General features: G+C 40.0%; 1 protein-coding gene across 10 annotated transcripts in view; it reads left to right on the top strand.

Moving 5' to 3' along the window:
• LOC134288082 (scavenger receptor class B member 1) overlaps positions 1-26,354 on the top strand; it is a 682,758-nt gene that overhangs the window by 87,182 nt on the left and 569,222 nt on the right. For 9 of the 10 annotated variants that reach the window (XM_062851798.1, XM_062851801.1, XM_062851795.1 and 6 more), the window contains exon 2: positions 17,743-17,834. The exons of the other annotated variant lie outside the window; for it this stretch is intronic. In XM_062851798.1, the coding sequence (XP_062707782.1) occupies positions 17,743-17,834 (92 nt within the window). The remainder of the gene's footprint in view (positions 1-17,742; positions 17,835-26,354) is intronic. 10 annotated transcript variants of the gene reach the window in all.

Below are 26,354 nucleotides of genomic sequence, written 5' to 3' on the forward strand. Positions count from 1 at the left end.
TGTAGAATTTATAAAAAATACAAAAAAAAGCCACGTATTTTCGCCTCCCCGCAAAAGGGGGGAGGGTGCAAAGGGGGGAGGTACCATGCATTTCTTAGCACAACTATTCCCCTTGACTATAAAAAAAATTCGGGATAAAATGTTTTAAAACAAAAAAGATATTGCATTTCTGCCAAAAGTAGATCGTCCCGGGTGTTTGCGGGTTAAGCAAAATAGATACTGAACACATTCTACCCCATGCAAGAGCTAAATTTGAAAAATTAATTACAGATTATTCTGACATATTCCATTTAGAGGATGAAAAATTATCAACAAATAATTTTTACTCACAGAACATTAGCCTTAACGATAATGTTCCTGTGTACATCCCTAACTATAAAACTATTCATTCTCAAGCAGATGAAATAGAAAGACAGGTACAAAAGATGTTAGCTGAAGAGATAATCGAACCTTCAGTTTCATCTTACAATTCACCGATTCTTCTGGTACCTAAAAAATCAGAAGAATCAGACAAAAAGTGGCGATTAGTTATCGACTACCGCCAACTTAACAAAAAAATAATGCCAGATAAATTTCCCTTACCAAGGATCGAAAGCATTTTAGATCAGCTTGGTAGAGCGAAATATTTTAGCACACTAGATCTGATGTCAGGGTTTCATCAGATCCCATTAGAACAGGATTCTAGAAGATTTACTGCATTCAGCACTGTTTGCAGATCAAAAGGAATTTCTCAGCCTATCTTGATGCATGGGAAATTCCTTGCCTGAAACGCTCAAGAAACCGGTTTTTCTTCGATCGCAGTACGCAGTAGCGAAGAAATGACAGTTCAAATGGCAGTCACCGAAGAAAGTTTCTGCCAGGAGTCACTCAAGAAGTTTCTTGAGCGATTCCTTTCGAACTCGAAACTGCGCTTTCTCAACGAATTCCGGTCACTATCAATTCACAAGATTGCCGTTTGGGTTAAATGTTAGCCCGAATAGCTTTCAGAGAATGATGGCGTTCGCAATGGCTGGCTTGACACCGGAGCGTGCATTCATTTACAAAGATGACATAGTTGTCATCGGATGCTCTTTAAGACATCATTTGGAAAATTTAGAGAAAATTTTTGAACGTTTAAGACACTATAATCTTAAACTAAACATTTCAAAATGCAAATTTCTTCGGACTGAGGTCACATATCTTGGTCATAAGATAACAGACAAGGGAATATTACCAGATGATTCGAAATATGAAGCTATAAGGAGTTATCCGGTACCCAAAAGCGCAGACGATGTACGGCGATTTGTTGCTTTTTGCAACTATTACCGTAAATTTGTCGAAAATTTCGCAAAAATCGCGTACCCTTTGAACCAACTACTGAAGAAAAATGCCATTTTTGTATGGACAGAAGAATGCCAAAAAGCATTCGATTATTTGAGATACCAACTAATGTCACCAAGAATATTGCAGTACCCAGACTTGACTAAACAGTTTATACTAACGACAGACGCCTCTGATATAGGATGCGGAGCCGTATTGTCTCAAGTTACTGAAGCAGGAGATCAACCGATTGCTTTTGCAAGCAAAACGTTTATTCCTGCTGAACGAAATAAACCAAGAATCCTAAAGGAGTTAACAGCCATACACTGGGCTATTAATCATTTCGAATCGTACCTGTATGGTAGACGGTTCACAATAAGAACAGATCATAGACCTCTTGTCTATCTGTTTAATATGAAGAAACCAACGTCGAAATTGACGAGGATGCGTATCGATCTAGAAGGATACGATTACGACATTGAGTATATAGTAGGTAAGGATAATGTAGTAGCAGACGCATTATCGCGTATTGTTATTACATCGGAACAACTTAAAGCTAATATTTTACTAGTTAATACGAGATCGATGACGAAAAAATCGAGATCTCAGAATAAAAATAAGGAAAATAAAAATAATGAAGATGAAGATGAAAAAAGGGAGTCTGATCAACCCCGCATATATAATGCCGAAAGTCCTACGGAAATAAAAAATTTACTAAAACTGTCGACAGCCGTAGTGGACAATATAATAAAATTTAACGTGAGAAAAAAAAACAAGCTTGTCGCACAAGTGCATCAAGATGTGAGAAATGGAAGTCAGATATTAGAATTTGCTCTTCCAGAAATAGAGAAAATCACGAAATCAAGACGTACGCATAAAATAGCACTCTCTGCAGAGGATATAATTTTTCAAATGGTACCTTTAAATTACTTCAAAACAATGGCAAATAACATTTTGAAAGATTTGCAAATAATTATCTTTAAGGAACAAAAATTCATTACTGATGTTAACGAAATTCAAAAAATTTTACATAATCACCACAACACACCCACAGGAGGACATGTAGGACAACACCGATTGTACCAACGTGTTCGTCAAAATTATAAATGGCGAGATATGAAAGGGTCTATTGCTCAATTCGAAAAGCGCTGCGAATTGTGCAAGAGAAACAAAATTATCAATCACACGAAACAACCGATGGTTATCACCACAACACCATCGAGAGCATTCGAGATCATATCAAAAGATACGGTAGGACCTCTACCGAGAACCATTAATAACAATCGCTACTGTGTGACAATCCAGTGCGATTTAACCAAATATATTGTTGTAATCCCAATTCAAAATAAGGAAGCCAACACTATAGCGAAAGCTCTAGTGGAAAACTTTATACTAATATATGGACATTTTATGGAATTGCGATCTGATCAAGGGACAGAATATAAAAATGATATCCTTGAGCAGGTATGCAAACTCCTACAGATAAAACAAACATTTTCAACACCTTATCATCCAGAGTCGATTGGAGCGTTGGAAAGAAACCACAGATGCCTTAACGAATATCTGCGGTCATTCACCAATGAGCACCAATCAGACTGGGATGACTGGGTAAAATATTACGAATTCTCATACAACACTACACCCCACACGGATCATAACTTGAGTTAGTATTCGGAAAAAAAGCAAACCTTCCACAAGATAATTTCGACAGTGTTAATGAACCAATTTATAATTTCGATGTGTTTAGGAATGAACTACAGTATAAATTAAAAATAGCTCACGAAATAACAAAAGCAAAATTAATAGAGCAGAAAATAAAGAGACAAAAAGAGCATGATGAAACCGTAAACCCAATTTATATCAAACTAAAAGGCTTGGTATTTTTGAAAAATGAAAACAGACGGAAATTAGATTCGTTTTACATCGCACCATACGAAGTTATATCAATATTTGAACCAAATTGCGAGATTAAAAATACAACTACAGGTAAAACAATTGTTGTGCATAAAAACAGATTGATAAAAAACTAAGCAAAATTTTTTTTTTTTCAAAAAGTGTAAAATAAGCCAGTTACCGAGCCCAATTCTATAAAAAAAAGTAAAAATCAAAAAAATAGTAAAACAAAAATGGAATGGGTGAAAGTTCTCAGTGTCACTGAGAGTGCGAAATTCGGTTAGGCAACACTAAAAATATTCAAGACAAAAAGACAAAAAAAATGAAAAAAAAAAATTATAAACAAAAAAAAAAACAAACAACAAGCAATAAAAATGTTCAAGACAAAAAGACAAAAAAAGTGAAAAATTGTAAACAAAAACAAAAAAAAAAAAACAGAAAGCAAAAAAAAAATGTTCGAGACAATTGGGGAAAGACCATTTACATTTGAATAATTTCACCCTGTAACATTATTCTCTCTAAGGGGGATGGTGTAGCATGAGGAAAAACCCATATCAAATTTACATACATATCCCACAGGCAGCAAAGTATAATTACGCTTAAAGAAGCACACCTTCTGTGTCTCTATGTTCAGTCTCTCTACTCATTACCACTTTTTACCTCGCACAGCGAAACCCGTACCAGCTTTATGTTTATTAGGCGAAAAAACCCAATCGCGTAAAACGCATAGGATGCATCTATTGATGTCGCCCCAGCTGTCTCATAGGAAAACTGTATTGATGAACCATATAAATAAGAAACGCCGAAATATATACAACCAAGGATTATTCGTTCTGAGCTCGACCCAACCGGAGGTTCTCCGACTTTGGCTATCGACTACTCTGAACAAAATAATAAGTTCTTTATTCATTTTTTGGAGGTTTCAAAGAAAGCCCCGGCTTGCGACTTCAGTAAATCAAACCATTAGCGAAAGATGGTTGACGAGGTCGAAACGGATACCTTGTTCTGGTCGATGGGAGGGCGGTTCTCCTGAGCTGGGACGGACACACTTGGTTTCAGTTCTTGTTTTGATTCCTCATTGTGGAGCTGCGTATGATGCCGCTTCTGGCATTTCTGGCACGTCTTCGGCGATGGACAATCTCTAGCACTGTGCCCCTTGCGAAGACAATTGAAGCACACTCCGGATGTCCTTACCTTCTCAATTCTTTTCTCGAACGGCAGGCTGCTGATTGCGTCGCATTGGTAGTTACGATGTGGACCCTGGCAGAAATCACACTTGTCCTTCTTCTGCGATTCAGTCGCAGCGGCATGAACCTTCACGCCAGCTGATTTCGATGGTGCTTGGCTTTTTGAACTCGGTTTCGGCAGTGGCTGGGAGGTGGGGTTTTGGAATGCCATTTCACAATTCTCCAGCATCTGGCGCCTTGTCTGAAGAAACGAAATGGTCTGCGCATACGTTGGCAACTCACCTTTCTTTTGCGTGGCCTCCCATGCCATCCTCGTTGCTTGATCCATTGACGACGACAATATGTGGACCAGGAAGAGGTCGGATACACCCAGGAACTTGTGCTCCAGATACTTCAAACTCTCGACATGGCGGGTACACTCGTCGTGGAGTCGTCGAAGCTCCTTGCAGGTTCCCGAAGCCATTTTCGGGATATTGAATAGGCCACGGATGTGTGTCTCGACGATAATCCTCTTTTTCTCGAAGCGGTCGGTGAGGATGGCCCATGCTTGTTGATAGTTTCCCTCGCTGATGACCTCGGCATCCAGAACTCCAGCTGCCTCACCAACAAGCGCCTTGTCTAGATGGTACAGCTTGATGGCGTCGGAATCGCCAGAGTTGGCCATCAGGTCCTGGAATATGGCCTTGAACTTCGGCCAGTTGGCGTACGATCCATCGCAGATGGGGATCGGGACCTTCAATGATTGCTGCTGCACGATTACCTGTGGTTGCGGGAGTGGAGATCTGGTGGCATCAGTCTCTCTGGAAACCATCAATTCGTCGATGACGGTGCGGACGTGGTTGTATCGCTCTTCGAATGCAACGTAGATCTCCTCTTGTTGGCGGAAGGCTTCATCCGGAATTGCGGCGATGAGTTTGCTATGCACGGCACTGAATTCGTTGTAGGCGTCGTCGATGTTTTTCAAATACGTCCTCAACTGCGAAGGGCTGATCACGTGTTTGGCAGTGACAAGTGCCCTTTGCATCCGCGTCAGCTTCATACTTACTTGATCACGCTGGCGGGACAACGACGACAACTCCTTCAGTGTCTCAGCATCGGCGGTGATTTCCCAGTTGGTCGAGTAATTTTCCACATCAGCGTCCAGCTGCTGCTTCAGCTTTGCAGCTGTAGCGGCCTTAGCTGCTCTGGTCTTCGGCGTATGACTCTGCGACTTGATGAAAATCCTTCGGGCGGAACACGCAGCTAACGACGGTGCAAGTGCGTGTCAGGTCGGGGCGGCGGTGCAGAGTACTCCTCGGGCGATTGACGACAAGTTCGGAACAACTCACAAGCGGCGGCGATAGTAGCGATTCTCCCCTTGGTCGGTGCACGTTCTGGCAAGGGTGCCACGCAAACGTGTCGGGCGGCGGTGTCGTATCCTTTCCAACGGTGGCGGTGCGGCACTGAATCCGGTTCGTTAGGACCACTATGTTGGCGCGTATCCGGGACCAACTCCGGTCGGGTCGGGTGGACTGTATCACTCGGGAAATTTCGGAAATGAAGGTACTAACACCACTTTTAATCACTACTTTAAACTAACTACTTTTATTACTCTGCACTTTACACTGTAACAATACTTTTAGTCTACTGGGAATTCACTTTTACTTCACACGCGACGGTTAAAACAATACTCACAATTTACTTTACAGTTGCACTAACGTAAGAACTTCACGACACACACAATACGCGACGCGACACAAGACAACACTTATCGTTCTTACAATCGTCAAGAAAAGATTTAAAAAATTACCTTTTGTCGACCGGTTTCGGGCGAGATCTAGCCCATCTTCAGGACAATGTCCGACTGACTGCGGATGAATGAGGATGACCCTCCCATCGCATCGTGTCTTTTCGACCTAGCAGACTTGACGATAGAGTAAATTTCTCTTCTTTTGGACATATACGAACAACGTACGAACACACCGCAGTCAGTCGGACATTGTCCTGAAGATGGGCTAGATCTCGCCCGAAACCGGTCGACAAAAGGTAATTTTTTAAATCTTTTCTTGACGATTGTAAGAACGATAAGTGTTGTCTTGTGTCGCGTCGCGTATTGTGTGTAAAACAATACTGACTCACTCGAAGTTCCTATCCGCTATTTATATTTGACGATTGGAATTCTAGAAACTTCGAGTAAGCGCGCGACACCTGTTCCAGAACAGCGTGGAACACGCTGGTGGCACTCAATCTCGTCGTCGGTCGGCGCGGTCGGTGCGGCTGCTGTGGTGAGTTCGTGTGAGTTACCACCAGTGTTGGTAAAATCACACTCAAAGCAGACTCATGAACCGCTCCTGCGTGAGCAAACTCGCGCGCGATTCTGAATCATTTTCTCACGCGCGAGATTTTCATGCAAAATCTCGCTCTCACGAGTCAAGCGACGAAATCTCGTTCGCTTGTAAAACGAACCCAAATCAATTTGAACGGCATTCAAGGTTATTGTACGCTAGATTTGCTTTTGTTCTATCATATAATCCTTAAAACTTTGATGTAAATAATAAAAACACCAAGAAATGAAGCAATGAGTGAAATCGCGAGTCAACTCATGCTTGATTTTTTCGGTGGTGTGGTGAGTTTGGCGAGTCAAGAATCGCGCGTGAAACAACTCAACCATGAGATTTGAGAATTTGAGTTTTTACCAACACTGGTTACCACACGATGACAACGACGGCGGCGGGAGCTTCTCACGGCACTCACCACAGACTCTCACGCTTGCTGGTGGATCTCGTTCTCGCAGTGACATCGTCAGGATGGGTCGCGTTGCGGGTTGTTTATTGTGAGTGTGGGGTATGATGCTGCTGGTTGGTGTTATTGCTGCTGTTGGGTTGTGCTACGCAGGGAGCCGATGCACGTGCTATTCGTGGTTGTTGTTGTTGTCGCTTGGCTCGTTCCGTACGGAACAATATTTTTGTTGTCAGTTGTATATGTTCTGAATGCCGATGAAATTTCGGTATAGAATAAGCAATTGATTTTTTTTTTTTCATTTGTGTTAGGTCTACGTTCTGTCAATTAGAGTGTTGTGTAAGCTGAGGGAAAGCCTTGGCAACACACTTGAAAGACAAAATAGTTGCGGTTTGGGCAGGATAGGGATACATTTCCAACATTTGTATGGAGTAGTCCTGAAACTGTCCTCACCTGTTATTTGGAGTTATGTTGTGTTGTGAAGTTTGGGAATTGGCTTTAACTAAAATATGATTATTTGAGTTTAAATGCCGCTTTTGGGGATTTGTTGTGATTGAGTATTTATGTTTATGTTGAGCCACCACCGAGAAAACGAGAACGTTGTATTTTCCTTCCGTACTTTCCGATATGAATCAAAGATTTTTTTTGTAGATTTTGTAAATAGTAGGTTAACTTGTTGAAGTTTATTAGTAAGTAATTTCGAATTATTTGAAAATATTTAGTTAAATACAAGTATTGTTTATTTTTTTTTTTTTGTAAATAAAATATAAAATGTTACATCGTAGGTTTTGCCCTTACGAAAATTTGGTTGTAGTCCTACAACCAAATTTTCGTAAAACAAGCCCGGTGTTATGTAGCCTTTGCTCCATGTTAAACATGAAACGAAAATCGATTCAATCAAAAGATTACCATCCAAACTGATCTAATCAAAAACACGCCTTAAAGTAGACCGACTTAAACACATAATTTGCCGACATTGTCGGATTCAAGCGTTATTCATTAACTCAATCGGCCTTGAAAACTATCTCCGAAGGTCAAGTTTCATTCGGAATCTTCGGAGAAAGTAGAGAGAGAAATGGTTGCGATCGAACGCGAAACCTAAGCGATCGGCCAGGGTATTCTTTTAGATTACCGAACTGTTTCGAAAAAGATCGCGGGACAATTCGAGTATCCGCTGGACTCGGCCGAGGTCACTTTCCCTGATCTGAGGGTCACGGCTTCAATTCAATTTCGTCCGAACCGTCAACCAGAGTAGAAGTGTCGCGATTGTGCGTGTGTCGTGTCCTTGACCTTGTAAGAAAGATAGATTGTGAAAAACGTGGTGATCGTTTCTTATCTTTAATTTTATTGTTCTAGTTCCTAGTTAGGAGATAAAGTCGTAGGCTGTGCGTAGTGAGTTTGTGCGTTTTCTCACCAGGAATACAGGAATGTGCTCAGTGTGTCCCGTCTCGTCTCATAATTTTGTTAAATGTGCTAATTAACTGTTGAAACAGTGAACGACCTCGTGGACTACGGCAGCGACACTCTGAACTCCACCATCGTGACGAAACTCCCTACCCACGTCACCTAGTCGGAAGGAAGCGATTCGTCACCACATCGCTTCAGGCTCAACACGGTTTCCAAGTGCCGTCTCTAGAAGACCAGAGTCATCTCCAACGCCACTGCAGACCACCCACCACGTGGATCCGCGATCCCACGTTCCAAATTCGCGATCTACCACCGTGGTTCAACGCGCTAGGACCAAGAGCGCAGACCACCGAACAGCAGTGAACGATCGCCGACAACCACCGTTCCAGCTGCACACCAGAAACTATCGGTGAGTCCGTTCTTTTATTTGCGAAGGGCGGCGTCCGTTGAGGGCGCCGCGGAGGGTTTTTTTGCCGGCCGATGGTCGAGTGGTTTTGATCTGGACCGCCCATCCCGTCTTTGGATGCGTCCGTGAATCTAGGAGGTTGGGTGCGTGACCGAATAAAACGTGCGCACGTAGTTTGTGGATGATCCACCCAGCCCTCTTTTCTATTAGCCACCCGGGTGCAAAGCCTTTCACACCACCGCTTGCCTCGTCGTGGGAAACCTGATCATGATCATGAATGAGATCGCACGCTAAACGGGAGCACAGAACAGCAAGAGATGAGATAGGTAGATTGAAAACGCACACAGTAGGATTAGGAACACACCTAGGTAGCCGAAGGGAAGATGAACACATAAATACATGCATGTAAACTGTTCTGAATTAAAGTATTTTGTTTTTTTCTTCTGGTAAATGTTATGCGTTTCAATAAATGATTATTCGTAGTTAAGTTCCAAAAGCGACCCGTAGAAGTATTATTGGAGGAAGAAACGATTTCCATGTTATCGCGTAGCGTATCCCATTCGTTGAATGTCTTCCGAGCGGCGGAATTTGACCGTTTGAATTTTGTCTCTTCTATTGCGGTTACGCCTCTGGCGGAAAAAGATTGAAGCTGCCGATGATGATAATATAGCGTGCAACACTTGAATGTTGTGACGCTCTCAGGTATGGGTGATCTCTCACCGCTCTTTGGAGGAACAGTTTGTTAATCTGGAAGCATACTTTGGTTGTATAGGGTAGTTTCCCCAGTTTTGGTGTAGTTAGTAGACGAACTGGCTCGATCTGTACCTTCTTTGAAGATTTCGAATGGACTCGCCCTGAACGAGTCTCAACCGGGCAAATTAAACTTGTCGTACGGTCTCCTAACGGAGTGGCGCTTAAGCCGCATAGATTATTCCCGGATCGGCCAGTGCCGGCTACAAATGCTACTAGTAATGAAATCGATATATCGAATATATATTGAAACAAAACTTTGTGCTGACACTAACAGTGACGGACTGCACAAACTTAGGCAAAATACTAATGCAAAATTACGGATCAAATCAGTGTGGCCAGCGAAGGAAGGTGGCGGACTGTACAGAAATACAGGAGAATTTATTTTAAACAAAAAAAAATTTGAGACACTTGAAGTGACGAGCTTTTCAGTTCTTGTTGAGTAAACAAGAAAACATTTGCTGCGTTCTCTCAAAGAAAAACAAGGAGCAAGCTCACCGATCATCAATCATTCACTCGAGCAGCCGTCGATCTATCGCTAAAACGATACTATTTTTCGACACTCGCAAAGAACAACACAATACTGTACACTACCCGAGCAAAGGCGGATAACAAAGTGATATCACTTTGATAAAAACCTGTGTTATCGGTATTATCATTTTGTTATTTTTGTTATCATCCGTTCCAATTGTTGAAAACCAGATGATAACAAATCAAGTTATCAATAATTTTGATCTATCGCGATAACATAAAAATACTAAATGATAACAAAATACAGGGGATGGCCAAAATGTTTGGGATAGGCAACTTTTTCTTCTCTCACAAAAAGTTCAACATGCTATAACTTTTCATAGAGTGGATCAAAAAAACTCCAATTTTGACTGTTTGTCAACCCACTATATGTGCATCATTGGTACAAATTTGGGCTCGATTGATTAATCTTTCGCAAAGTTAGAACGGTTCGGGTAAAACACTATTTTTTAGACAACACATTTTTGAGCTGTCATATCTCGGAAACCAGTGAACCGAATTATATAAAATTTTGAACGTACACCAACAATATACAAATGCTTCACAAACTATAAAAACATGGATATTTTTTTTTTCGTTGAAAAAAGTTATCATGGATTGACACTTTTGGGATTTTGCTCGAAAAAATGTAATTTTTTTAAATCAATGTCAATAAATTTTAGTGTTGATGTCCAAAGATTTTCCACTTCTGTTCTCAAGTTACCTTTAATCAGATATATTGGAGCCTTTTTAGATTAAAGGAAGAACACATTTAGTAATTTTTGTGTGGTATTGTAAATTTGACTTATTTTCCTCTATATGGGTAAAAATTTCAACCCGGTATAATTTAATTCGCCGTGAGAAAATATTACATTTTATATCGCTGTATTAAGTATCAATATAATGTTGATAAGCGTTAAAAAATTCATTCAATTCGGTTCACTGATTTCCGAGATATGACAGCTCAAAAATGAGTTGTTCAAAAATTAGTGTTTTACCCGAACGGTTCTAACTTCACGAAAAATGATTCAATCGGGCCCAAATTTGTACCAATGATGCACATATAACAGGTTGATAAACAGTCAAAATTTCAGATTTTTTGATGCACTCTATGAAAAGTTACAGCTTGTTGAATTTTTTTGTGGGAGAAAAAAAGTTGCCTATCCCAAACATTTTGGCCATCCCCTGTATGTTAACAGTTTTCATACGCATATTTCAAAACTTTCCCAAAACTGAGAGTCTGATGAACCTCGAATCTAAAAATAGATTCCGCTTTCCACCTTCCATGCGACTGTAGTACGAAAGCGTAGCTTTTAATTAATCTCACTCTCACTGAGTCCCGTTGGTGTAGGGGCTATAGGCTGCGACCGGCAATCACTCGATCAGGGTTCGAGACCCGCTGGGCGCAATAGTTGAAAACATGGATTGTGAATTATAAGAAACTTTTTTCAATTGCTGACGATGTCGGTAAAGTAGATTTTTTGCTATTTTCGTCGATAAAATAGCTTTAACCCTCTAATACCCAAATTTTTGATTTTGACCTAAATATCATTTTTCGTCATCTAAAATCGATTTAAACATGTTTTGGAAGATGATTCTTTTTAATTCTCGATTTCGTGAATTTCAGTTTTTGATTTTTCTAATTTTTAATTTTGAACATCCCCAAACTTTTATATTTTTCCTGGAAGTCTATTTGGGTTACGGATTTATTGAGATGAAAACATTTTGAGATTTTATGATTATTGTTGAAATATTTTTATTTTTATTTTTTTTCGTATAAAAATTTATTTTCCGTGCAATTTTAAGGAAAATAATTTTAGAGTGTATTCGATTCCCTTAAACTATTAAACTAGGGTAGAATGATTTGGGAAAAATTTAAAATATGTTTATTGTAGCGATTCTATACAAAATAAACAATGACTTCTAAAAGGTAACTAAAACATCAATTTTTCAATGATTTTAAAAAAATGTAAATACACTTTTAAATACACCAAAAACCATTTCAAGATATACAAAACATTCCTAAATATCAGACAAAAATATAAAAATTTTGATTTTCCACGAAACAAAAATTACAAAAATGGTCAAACTATACCCCGTCTAAAGGCGGGGTTGGGTATTAGAGGGTTAAATGATAACTAATTGATAACAAAACTAGTTATCAATGAGCTGTATTTTTCTTATTCATAACTAAATGCAATGTAGAACAAAATATTGTATAACAAAATTAGTTATCAATTTGAACTCAATGATATTTTAACTTCTTATCATGTTGGTATTTGAGAAGTTAATTTGAGTTATCATTTTTGTTATGTTGGCTCTTAATTCAACCTAAATGATAACAAACTCAATAATCAAACGAATAATAACCAGGTAACAGAACTGGTTATCATTTTGTTATTCGCTTTTGCTCGGGAAACAGCCGCGCATCTATTGTTTTGATTTTCACGCGAGACAGTAAAGAACGCAAACGATTATGCTGCCATACTCACCCCTTACAGGAGCGATGCATGCACAGCAAAGAACAACACAATAGAGTAAGGTGGGGCAAAAGTTCGACCCTAGTTGAAAATTCTATTTTTTTGAAAAAATCTAAGCAAATAAAAATAAATGAATACCGTGTGGTGATTCTACCATCCATGAGCTTAAATTTTGCTGAACTAAGTCACGCCAAATGTCTTTTTGATTTTGAGTTACAACACCTTTTGTATGTCTGCGTCTTATTCGAATTCTTGCCCCACTACTGGGGCAAAAGTTCGAATCTAGTGTTTGTGGGATTTCGCTAACCGTAGCACACTATTTTGACACTTTGGTAATAGAAATAATTGAAACCAATTAATATTTGATGTTGTAACTGGAATACACTTTAAAGTTCGATCTGGATTTTACCCAAATCAGTGTACAATTTACTACACCAAAAATTAGTTGTTTTCCGCCCGATTCACATATAACAACATTTTTTTTAACTTTGATCGCATTTTCTCACTAATTCCATCATTTTTAGAGATAGTATGTACATTTTACACAATTTCAGATTTTTACCACATGACTCGAACTTTTGCCCCACAATTCGAAACTTTACCCCAATATGTGTAGACATGATTTCCAAATCTTTTTTGCAAAAAGTTATACATGCTGAAGCATCTTCAAAATATACCTAGTTACGCCCCAAAATAAAAGACCGAGTTCGATTTCATTACAATTCCAATCCATGCGTTGGAAGGACCATCGCAAATTACATTTTTTGATCAAAAATCAACATTTTGTCACAACTTTTCGAAACATTGATCAATTTTCATAGTTTTTGGTGTGAAAGACTCTTTTATTAAAAATATTTCGAACAACCTTGACACCCGAACGAAATAATTTGAATTGCGCTCAAAAACTTCAAAAGAAACTCTTGCCCCACTCGAACTTTTGCCCCACTTTACTCTACTGAACACTAAACACCCGCGCATCTATTGTATTGATTTTCACGCGAAACAATAGTGAACGCAATCGATTATGCTGCCATACTCACCCCTTATAGGAGCAATGCATGCACAGCAAAGAACAGCACAATACTGAACACTAAACACCCGCGCATCTATTGTTTTGATTTTCACGTGAGACGATAGCGATCGCGGTTGGTTATGCTGCCATACTCACCGCTTACATGAGCAATGCATGCACAGCAAAGAACAACACAATACAGAAAACTAAACACCCGCGCATATTTTGTTTTGATTTTCACGCGAGACAATAGCGAACGCGATTGATTATGCTGCCGTACTCATTCCTTACAGGAGCGATGCATGCAGAGCAAAGAACAACACAATACTGAACACTAAACACCCGCACATGTATTGTTTTGATTTTCACGCGAAACAATAGCGTATAAAAATTTATTTTCCGTGCAATTTTAAGGAAAATAATTTTAGAGTGTATTCGATTCCCTTAAACTATTAAACTAGGGTAGAATGATTTGGGAAAAATTTAAAATATGTTTATTGTAGCGATTCTATACAAAATAAACAATGACTTCTAAAAGGTAACTAAAACATCAATTTTTCAATGATTTTAAAAAAATGTAAAAAACACTTTTAAATACACCAAAAACCATTTCAAGATATACAAAACATTCCTAAATATCAGACAAAAATATAAAAATTTTGATTTTCCACGAAACAAAAATTACAAAAATGGTCAAACTATACCCCGTCTAAAGGCGGGGTTGGGTATTAGAGGGTTAAATGATAACTAATTGATAACAAAACTAGTTATCAATGAGCTGTATTTTTCTTATTCATAACTAAATGCAATGTAGAACAAAATATTGTATAACAAAATTAGTTATCAATTTGAACTCAATGATATTTTAACTTCTTATCATGTTGGTATTTGAGAAGTTAATTTGAGTTATCATTTTTGTTATGTTGGCTCTTAATTCAACCTAAATGATAACAAACTCAATAATCAAACGAATAATAACCAGGTAACAGAACTGGTTATCATTTTGTTATTCGCTTTTGCTCGGGAAACAGCCGCGCATCTATTGTTTTGATTTTCACGCGAGACAGTAAAGAACGCAAACGATTATGCTGCCATACTCACCCCTTACAGGAGCGATGCATGCACAGCAAAGAACAACACAATAGAGTAAGGTGGGGCAAAAGTTCGACCCTAGTTGAAAATTCTATTTTTTTGAAAAAATCTAAGCAAATAAAAATAAATGAATACCGTGTGGTGATTCTACCATCCATGAGCTTAAATTTTGCTGAACTAAGTCACGCCAAATGTCTTTTTGATTTTGAGTTACAACACCTTTTGTATGTCTGCGTCTTATTCGAATTCTTGCCCCACTACTGGGGCAAAAGTTCGAATCTAGTGTTTGTGGGATTTCGCTAACCGTAGCACACTATTTTGACACTTTGGTAATAGAAATAATTGAAACCAATTAATATTTGATGTTGTAACTGGAATACACTTTAAAGTTCGATCTGGATTTTACCCAAATCAGTGTACAATTTACTACACCAAAAATTAGTTGTTTTCCGCCCGATTCACATATAACAACATTTTTTTTAACTTTGATCGCATTTTCTCACTAATTCCATCATTTTTAGAGATAGTATGTACATTTTACACAATTTCAGATTTTTACCACATGACTCGAACTTTTGCCCCACAATTCGAAACTTTACCCCAATATGTGTAGACATGATTTCCAAATCTTTTTTGCAAAAAGTTATACATGCTGAAGCATCTTCAAAATATACCTAGTTACGCCCCAAAATAAAAGACCGAGTTCGATTTCATTACAATTCCAATCCATGCGTTGGAAGGACCATCGCAAATTACATTTTTTGATCAAAAATCAACATTTTGTCACAACTTTTCGAAACATTGATCAATTTTCATAGTTTTTGGTGTGAAAGACTCTTTTATTAAAAATATTTCGAACAACCTTGACACCCGAACGAAATAATTTGAATTGCGCTCAAAAACTTCAAAAGAAACTCTTGCCCCACTCGAACTTTTGCCCCACTTTACTCTACTGAACACTAAACACCCGCGCATCTATTGTATTGATTTTCACGCGAAACAATAGTGAACGCATTCGATTATGCTGCCATACTCACCCCTTATAGGAGCAATGCATGCACAGCAAAGAACAGCACAATACTGAACACTAAACACCCGCGCATCTATTGTTTTGATTTTCACGTGAGAAGATAGCGATCGCGGTTGGTTATGCTGCCATACTCACCGCTTACATGAGCAATGCATGCACAGCAAAGAACAACACAATACAGAAAACTAAACACCCGCGCATATATTGTTTTGATTTTCACGCGAGACAATAGCGAACGCAATTGATTATGCTGCCGAACTCATTCCTTACAGGAGCGATGCATGCAGAGCAAAGAACAACACAATACTGAACACTAAACACCCGCACATGTATTGTTTTGATTTTCACGCGAAACAATAGCGAACGCAATCGATTATGCTACCATACTCACCCCTTGCAGGAGCGATGCATGCACAGCAAAGAACAACACAATACTGAACACTAAACACCCGCACATCTATTGTTTTGATTTTCACGCGAAACAATAGCGAACGCAATCGATTATGCTACCATCCTCACCCCTTACAGGAGCGATGCGTGACAGCAAATAACAACACAATACTGAACACTAAACACCCGCACATCTATTGTTTTGATTTCCACGCGAAACAATAGCAAACGCAATCGATTATGCTACCATACTCACCCCTTATAGGAGCTCTTCACTGAGCTGTGTGATGCACCTCCAAGAATGTACCTACAATCCAACACTCCTCCTCATCACACACTCAGATCCGACGCGTCCCAAGCATACCTGGTCACCGTACTCCTCCTGGATGCAAAGCCCGCCGAGCTCCGACTAGCACCTTTGCTCTAACTACCGAGCTACCTTTGCTGTCAAGCTCCTCCTGGCTTCTAGTTTCATCCGACACCGAGTACCTTCCGCCATCCTGCTCCAGCGTCCCGATCAGCCAGCACCCTCTGCCTCTTGGTTCCAGCGCAGGTCCCACACGGCTATCAATCCTCATCGAGTGTTGGTCCCCTCAACGCATCTTGGTGTCTCAACGAATATTGGCATCATCGCATCTTGACACCTCATCGGGTATTGGCCTCCTCATCGTATCTTGGATACCGCATCTCGGTCTCCTCGCTTCCCGAACCACACCCAGGGCGTCTCTGGGCCCATAACCTATTGGAAATAAAAAGAGGCTTTGTTCTCCAAACCCAGGCACTGACTGATATCGCTACCAGCTCAGTGCCTCTCCTTCATTCAATCAAGGTATAACATATTTACAATTTATTTCCTTTTACCTACCAGTTGATACCTAGCTCTTGACTGAGCTGTGTGATGCATCTCCAAGAATGTACCTACAATCCAACACACTAAACACCCGCGCATCTATTCAGAGCATCCCTACACTCAGCCAAATAACCTTAAGATTTCTATAAGGCCCAACTTATGAAACGGCCTTTGAACAATTCATAATGATTCGGATGAATTTCATAAGGTCACTCTATGACGTAAAATCGTCTCACAGCTTGGCTTTTATTCATGTTTAGCAACATGGTATTCTCAAGCGTCGGAAGCCTTGTGGATAACACACGGGCTCGGTGATCCCGACGTTCATGGATTGAATCCAGTCTGCATCATTTTGAGATTTTTTTGTTATTTTCATAAGTCTATCTTATGAAATTTGTCATAGCAAGCACGATCATTTTTCACAAGGTATTCTTATGCCATCCATAAGAATTAGTTATAGCAAATTTTCATAAGGTATTTTGATGAATTTCGCTAGATTTTTTCGCTGAGTGTAAAACATGATAAAAAAAAAGAACAGTAGGGTAAAAGATCCCTAAAAGAGAAAGAAAAATCGGTTCACAGGCGGCTGAGAACGAGCAGCTTTTGGTTCCCACTTTTTTCCTATCGCGGCATTCTAAGTGTTAGGATAATATGTTTCTCTTTTTTCTCTTCTTTTTTACTATTCCTCACTGTTTTTTTTTTTTTGTTTCTTCTACAGCTAATTTTTTCTTGATGGCCTCAGGATTGATATCAATTTGCCTTGGAGTTATGTCACATATGTGTGATCCATATATGCTGATTTTCAAATGGGTGAGTATTAACACTTAAACTACCAAGGCTCCAAAAAAAGTCGGAAGTCCAACTTCGACAAGGCATTTCTCGGCCGTTTTTCAACCGATTTAAAAACTTTTTTTGCGATGGAACCGGACAGGTTTCAAGAACAGCGTCCATTTTAAAGATTTTTTATAGATACGCCTACCCAAAGTTAAGCAAAAGACACTTCCTAGTTTTTTTGAAAGCGCATTTTTTGCCCACTTTGATCAATAAAATAAAATTTAAAGTGATGACATATAGTTTTTTCGACCCCAAATCATGCATACAGCCGGGGTGAACATGTTTATGCAAAATAAGTGATTTTTCAGTACACTGATATTTTAATTTACTGAAAAAACTGCTAAAATACCCTATTTTTCACATAAAATAAGAAATTAATTTAAATTCAAAGCGATGACATATAGTTTTTTTTTCTTAAATTGTTCGTAGGATTGTACTGGACGTTTTTGACGAACAATAAAAATGTTCTCATTACACTCTTATTTTGAATTACCCGAAGAACTACGAAAATTCCATATTTTTTACACAAAGTAATCAACAAAACTAAAATTAAAGGATAGCTTGTAGTTTTTAGCTTTGAATTGTACTTAGTAGTTTGGGGGACATATTTGAAGAATAACAGTGATGTTTTCATTACACTCAAATTTTGGTTTACTCAAAAACCATCGAAAGTCCCACATTTCTCACACAAAGTGGTTAACAAATAAAAATGGTCTACAATGCATTGAAGTTTTTTGCCTTGAAATTATCCGTAACAGAGTTCAGGACATATTTGATGAACAAAAGTCACGTTTTATGACACTCTTAATTTATTTTACTTAAAAAGCTACAAAAATAACATAATTTTCATACAAAATAGTCAATAAACCAAAATTCAAAGTTATAACATGTAGTTTTTTTGGCCTTAAATTTCCAATGGAATGTACTAGACATGATTTTGATAAAATTTTGAAGTTTAGGTTACACTAATATTTTGTTTAATCAAAAAATGTACGAAAATAACACATTTTTACACAAAAAAGCTATTGGCTAAACTCTAAAGCAATGACATGTAGTTTTTATATTTTGAGTTTATCGTAGTAGTTTAGTGGATTTATTTGAACAATACTAGTGATGGTTTTTATAACACTCATATTGTAACGACACGAACCGCGGCTCTGGCGACACTGCCATAGACCTATCGTCCCACTTTCCGATCGTACACGATCAAAAGTTGTCATCGTAGATGACTCGCACAATCACTCTAAGGTCATAAAATAGCAAGTGAATGGACGAGGAAATGTGCATCTTGTTTATGTGAGGAATAATTTGTAAATTTATTTCGAGTGAATTTGATATCAGGTATCAGAAGGCCGGCTCCAGAGGCACGTTATCCTCCATTTGGGACATTTGTGCCATCGCCAAAATAACAGCCTATTTCATCATCTACCTGAGGGAAAAGGAAGGAAAAAGGATTTGGATGGGGAAAAGGACAGGTAGGGAAATGGGTAATGTAATAACGGGAAATGTAATAACGCATACAGCGAAAGAGAGCCTATAGCTCTTTACCACAGCGGGTTAAGAACAACAGAATATCCTGAAGATTCAGGTTTCTGAAGTCAGTTTCACTTAATAAGTGTTTACCGAATACTCGGAAACGCAGTTGCGCGAAAACTGGACAGTTACATCTCGAGTTACATATCAAATGATACGAAGTTCCATAATCGGATTCACAGCTATCACAAGCAAATGAATCATCTTGCTGAATATTCGCTATGTGATAACTGAGTCGGCAGTGGCCAGTCAATGCTTTGACCAGCATGCTGCAATTCTGCTTTGACAGATTAGTTAGATACTTCGCCACCCGTAGAGATGGCTCAGCACTATACAATTTGGTTTGACGACATGACTCCAAACTATTCCAATATTGTCTGTGTTGAGTTACAGCCCAGGTGTGAATCTGAAGCTTAATCCAACACTTCGATATCGGAATAGCTGGCTCCGGGCCAATGAAGTCATGTGATGCTCCAGAGCGAGCTAACTCATCAGCCAATTCATTTCCAGCGATGGAAGAATGACCAGGTACCCATAGAAGGTGAATAGCGTTTGCTGAATTCAGCTCCTCGATTTGAGTTCGACAAGCGATAACTATCTTCGACCTGGAGTTGGCCGAAGCAAGTGCTTTAATAGCAGCCTGGCTATCTGAACAGAAGTACATTATTTTGCCCATTACGTGCTGCTGAAGTGCTGATTGCACTCCGCACATAAGAGCAAAGATTTCGGCCTGAAAAACGGTGTAGTGTCTACCAAGTGAGTAAGACTGATACAGCCTTAGCTCACAAGAATAAACACCAGCACCTGCTCGACCTTCAAGAAGGGAACCATCAGTGTAACATACGATGCCGTCTGAAATACTTCTTTCCAAATATCCAGATGTCCACTCTTCCCGGGAAGGGAATTTCGTGGAAAATGTCCTATACGGAAAATTAGGCCGCTCGCAATGCTGTTTTATTTTGTATGGCGAGTTTTAAAAATTTTAAAACTCGCCATGCAAAATAAAACAGCATTGCGAACGGTCTTACAAGCAATTGTAAGATCACTTGGAGCAAGAAAAATTTTGTTCCAATTCACCAAAAGTGGAAACAACGAGGTGTGTATTGATGTGCGGTTCACAGGAGTTTCCTCTAGTAGACCGAGTACCCGTAACCGGTAAGTGCAAGAAAGGGCTTCTTGTTTGAGATGAATGTGTAGTGGGGCAACGTCAAAGAGAACTTCGAGCGCTGCCGTGGGAGTTGAAGAGAACGCTCCAGACATCGCCATTAAACACATCCTTTGGAGATGGCCTAATTTTGATTGGACCGTTCTCACTTCGCCCTTTTGCCACCACACAAGACATCCATAAGTCAATATTAGCCGAACCACAGTTGTGTAAATCCATTTGATATACTTGGGTTTTAGACCCCAAGTTGTACCAAAAGTACGCCGGCATTGCCCGAAGGCCATACAAGCTTTCTTGATTCTGAACTCATTGTGAGGTGTCCAGGAAAGCTTGGAATCAAGAATGACTCCAACGTACTTTACCTGTTCAGTCACATCGATTTCAGAATCAAAGAGACGCAAAGGTCGAACGCCATTACGGTTTCGCCTTTCCGTGAAAAGAACAATAGATGTTTTACTCGGATTAACCGAAAGGCCATATTGGCGACACCAACCCTCAACTACCTGAAGGGCGTTTTGCATCAGGTCGAAAAGGGTGCTGATGCACATACCGACTAACAATGTTAGGTAGTCGTTGGCAAAACCATAAGTAGGGAAATCGCTATTATTGAGTTGCCTCAATAGCGTATCTGCTACGAGATTCCACAAAAGCGGTGATAAGACTCCCCCTTGGGGACATCCACAAACACTCAATTTCCTAATCCCTGCTAGACGCAATGTCGAGAAGAGATATCGGTTTTTGAGCATTTGGTGAATCCAATTGGAAATCATTGGAGATATACCATGACTCCGTGCGGCTTCCAATATGGCATCGAAAGGCACGTTGTCAAAGGCACCCTCGATATCAAAGAAAACACCCAAACAAGATTGCTTTTGAGCGAATGCTGTCTCGATATCGTTAACAACCTTGTGTAAAAGAGTCACAGTGGTCTTACCAGATTGGTAGGCATGTTGGTTCACATGAAGAGGCACGTTGGCCAGATGAACATCACGGATGTGATGATCCACAATGCGTTCTAAGCATTTCAGAAGAACAGAAATCAAACTGATAGGTCTGAAACTTTTTGCTTCTTCATACGACGCACGACCCACTTTCGGAATAAACTTTACAGTAATATCCCTCCGGGATTTGGGACACAAGTAGTTTTTTCAAAACATGTTTGAAATAATCAAATCCCTTCTGAAGCAAAATAGGATAAATCCCATCTGCCCCAGGAGATTTGAAAAGAGCAAAGCTATTAAGAGCCCACTCAATCGATTCTATAGTTACAATACTCCGAGCCGAAGCTAAAGAATCATAACTACAAGAAAAGACATCAGGTTCATCCGAAGATGTAATATCCTTACATCCAGGGAAGTGTGTGCTGAATAAGCATTCCAGAACTTCCTCATCAGAGGAAGTCAGATCGCCATTTGGCAAACGAAGTTCGTTCACCCGGAAATCCTTAGATTTCGCAAGGATTTTGTTTAACCGACTGACTTCACTCAAGCTGGAAACATTTGTACAAAGGTTTTTCCAGCCGGATCGTTCAGCAGACCGGAGAGCTTTCCTGTAGGCCTTGCGAGCCGACCTGAAAGCCTCCGAACCAGCCGAACGTCGTCTGTTCCAACTCTTTCTACATTGTTTCCTGAGTTTCGCCAGATCAGAGTTCCACCAAGGGGTTCCTCTTGTGATCTTCACAGACCGTAGAGGGCACGCTTCTTCAAAAGCTTCCTTCATCGTTGTAGTATCAACGGCATCATCTAAATCACTTGGAGTGTCAATGGATGGTGAATATCCATGAAATTTGGCTGCAACCAAATCAGTATAAAGATCCCAGTTTGTTGACCGAGGATTCCTGAAACGCAATGTTTGAGAAGTAACATTTAAATGTTCAAAAAAGATAAAGCGATGGTCAGATAAAGATTCTTTATCTGACACATGCCAATTGGTCAGCCCGTGACTAATTCTGCTAGAGCTAAGTGTTATATCTAACACTTCCTCTCTAGCAGATACCATGAAGGTAGGGCGGTTGCCTATGTTAAGTAATGCAAGATCTGTACTACTTAAGTACTCCATCAAACTGGAGCCTCTCAAGTTAATGTCTGAGCTGCCCCAGATGATATGGTGAGCATTAGCATCACTGCCAACAATTAGCGGAAGGCCTTTTGAAGTGCAGTATGCGATGACTTGTTTGAAAGCATCCGTAGGGGATGGTTCATCATGCGATAAATACACAGAACAATAGACGTATTTCCTGTTGAGTTTCCAACAGATACATCAATTGTGATAGCACATACATCTCTGGTGGTTAGTTCAGAGATGAGTGTAGCAACTATTGCGTTGTTGACAAGCACACAGGCTCGAGGCATGACACGCGAGTTTGCCATTTCATGTTTACTGAAAGTGGCAAACACCGGGTCCACAAGGTTTCCTAGATAGAAATTTCCCTTACGAAAGTAAGGTTCTTGTACCAAGGCCACTTGGGCTGTACCATTTTGCATAAGTCTGCAAAGATTGATTGTTGATGTTCTTTTGTGCTGAAGATTGATCTGAGCTATCCTAACCGTAGCCACTACCCAAACTAGGTAAGATTAAACTCTTCGCAACAACAGCACAACAAAGAACAGCAACAATTAAACCAAATCGGTATCGATTGGAAAACGCCAAAGGCGAGGATACACAGAATACACTGTGTAAATCGCATAATGCGAAACCATATACAGTATCGGACAATAAAAATGCACCAAAGCCGTTTTTCCATACAAACTAGTCAACTTTGGATTGCCATATCTCATTTATGTCTCAACCGATTTTTTTAATTTTTCTGTGACGAACTACAAAACATTTCAATTTTCAAAAACTATTGAAAAAGTTCAGTGATAACTATTGATACAAAAGTTACAGATAGGTTGAATTTTGACAATAAAAATGCACCAAGACAAAAATTTATGTAGCCAAAAATGCTGAAGTCAAATCACTATGGTGTCTTCGGCAAATATGTTTCTTGTGTGATGACCAATAAATTTGCTGATGTTACCATAGCTATCTGACTTTAGCATTTTAGGCTATACAATGTTTTGTCTAAGTGCATTTTTATTGTCAAAATTCAACCTATCTGTAACTTTTGTATCAATAGTTATCATTGAACTTTTTCAATAGTTTTTGAAAATTGAAATGTTGTGTAGTTCGTCGCAGAAAAATGAAAACAATCGGTTGAAACATAACTGAGATATGGCAACCCAAAGTTGACTAGTTTGTACGGGAAAACGGCTTTGGTGCATTTTTATTGCCCGATACTGTAGGTGAAAATTTAAACTAATAAACAACATCTTCATAATCCCGCCCTTATTTAGCCTCAAGTGAGACTAAAGAAGGGCAGCTAATTGTCTCGGAGAAACACAAGGTCCACTGCACCATTGCTCCGGTTAGCGCAGTAAGGGCTACATACTGTGGAGGGCGCCCTGGTACTCCACAGGCTCCGTTAGCGGTTAGGTTTTTATTAGACCCCCCTAGCCATTCATTCCTAGGCACGGTAAGCAGAAAGCCGCATCACACCATGAATTAGGGGTCACCTGTTGGTGGATTCTTACCACCGGAACAGGTGGTCCGTAGTGTTATTCTTAGCCAATTGAGACAATCGCTACCGACACTACACAGCTATCTAGGCTGATCGAGAAAAGAAGTTAACCCTTCCGTTACCAACCCCCCTAACGAGAGTGCAAAAAAATACTTGTTTCGTTATAACTTTTTTGTTTTTCAATATTTTTCGACCAAATTTTGACACAATAAGCGGATATCCTTCTAATTTAAGGATTTGCTAGAGATTGTTGCAATGGCCACCTGGTTGCGGAGTTATTCCGGAATCAAAATGGGTCATTCGATTTGGCTATTTTTGAAAAAGTAAATTTTCGATATGCGAACCGTTTAGTTTTCAGACCTAAGTGCACCAGAATGATAGAAAAATATGTCTAGAAGTCCATCCCGGTCACTACGTGCCTTGGAACCCGTTTTACGGATGTTCCGGGGAACCGGTTCCGGGGTCAATATTTGAATTTGATTCTATACCATCATGCGACACCTCAAAATTCGAGGTTTTTCAAGATGCATCATTCTGTGCTGTTTTGGCGTTATCCGAAATACTGTTGGCCATTTTGGAACCGGTATTCGGATTTCCCGGGAATCGGTTCCGGTGGTTCCGGGTCCAATTTTCGAAAATAAACAAACACCATCATGCGACATATCAAACTTCATGATTTTGAAAATTATGGCATTTTATCATAATGATTGGCCACTTTGGATACATTTGGCCATGATAGAATCGGTATACAGATTTTCCGGAATCCAGTTTCAGGGCCATGTTTTGAAAATGGTTCAATACCGTCATGCAGCTCGAACATCGTGATTTTCAAAATACATCATTCTGGGCTAATATAGCGTTATCTGAAGTACTGTTGACCATTTTAGTACCGGTATTCGGATTTCCCGGGAACCGGTTCCGGTGGTTCCGGGGTCAATTTTTCGAAGATGAACACCAGGAATTCCTACGAAATCCTCCGGAAATTCCTCCAGGAATTCCTCCGGAAATTCCTCCAGGAATTCCTTCGGAAATTCCTCCAGGAATTCCTCCGGAAATTCCTCCAGGAATTCCTCCGGAAATTCCTCCAGGAATTCCTCTAGGAATTCCTCCGGAAATTCCTCCAGGAATTCCTCCGGAAACTCCTCCAGGAATTCCTCCGGAAACTCCTCCAGGAATTCCTCCGGAAATTCATCCAGGAATTCCTCCGGAAATTACTCCAGGAATTCCTCCGGAAATTACTCCAGGAATTCCTCCGGAAATTACTCCAGGAATTCCTCCGGAAATTCCTCCAGGAATTCCTCCGGAAATTCCTCCAGGAATTCCTCCGGAAATTCCTCCAGGAATTCCTCCGGAAATTCCTCCAGGAATTCCTCCGGAAATTCCTCCAGGAATTCCTCCGGAAATTCCTCCAGGAATTCCTCCGGAAATTCCTCCAGGAATTCCTCCGGAAATTCCTCCAGGAATTCCTCCGGAAATTCCTCCAGGAATTCCTCCGGAAATTCCTCCAGGAATTCCTCCGGAAATTCCTCCAGGAATTCCTCCGGAAATTCCTCCAGGAATTCCTCCGGAAATTCCTCCAGGAATTCCTCCGGAAATTCCTCCAGGAATTCCTCCGGAAATTCCTCCAGGAATTCCTCCGGAAATTCCTCCAGGAATTCCTCCGGAAATTCCTCCAGGAATTCCTCCGGAAATTCCTCCAGGAATTCCTCCGGAAATTCCTCCAGGAATTCCTCCGGAAATTCCTCCAGGAATTCCTCCGGAAATTCCTCCAGGAATTCCTCCGGAAATTCCTCCAGGAATTCCTCCGGAAATTCCTCCAGGAATTCCTCCGGAAATTCCTCCAGGAATTCCTCCGGAAATTCCTCCGGAAATTCCTCCAGGAATTCCTCTGGAAATTCCTCCAGGAATTCCTCCGGAAATTCCTCCAGGAATTCCTCCGGAAATTCCTCCAGGAATTCCTCCGGAAATTCCTCCAGGAATTCGTCTGGAAATTCCTCCAGGAGTTCGTCTGGAAATTGCTCCAGGAATTGCTCCGGAAATTACTCCAGGAATTCCTCCGGAAATTACTCCAGGAATTCCTCCGGAAATTCCTCCAGGAATTCCTCCGCAAATTCCTCCAGGAATTCCTCTGCAAATTCCTTCAGGAATTCCTTTAGGAAATTCCTCTAGGAATTTCTGGGGGAAATTCCTCCAGAAATTCCTGGAGGAAATTCCTGGAGAAATTTCCGGAGGAATTCCT

Source organism: Aedes albopictus, chromosome 2 (genome assembly GCF_035046485.1).
Source record: "Aedes albopictus strain Foshan chromosome 2, AalbF5, whole genome shotgun sequence".
Lineage (NCBI taxonomy): Eukaryota > Metazoa > Arthropoda > Insecta > Diptera > Culicidae > Aedes > Aedes albopictus.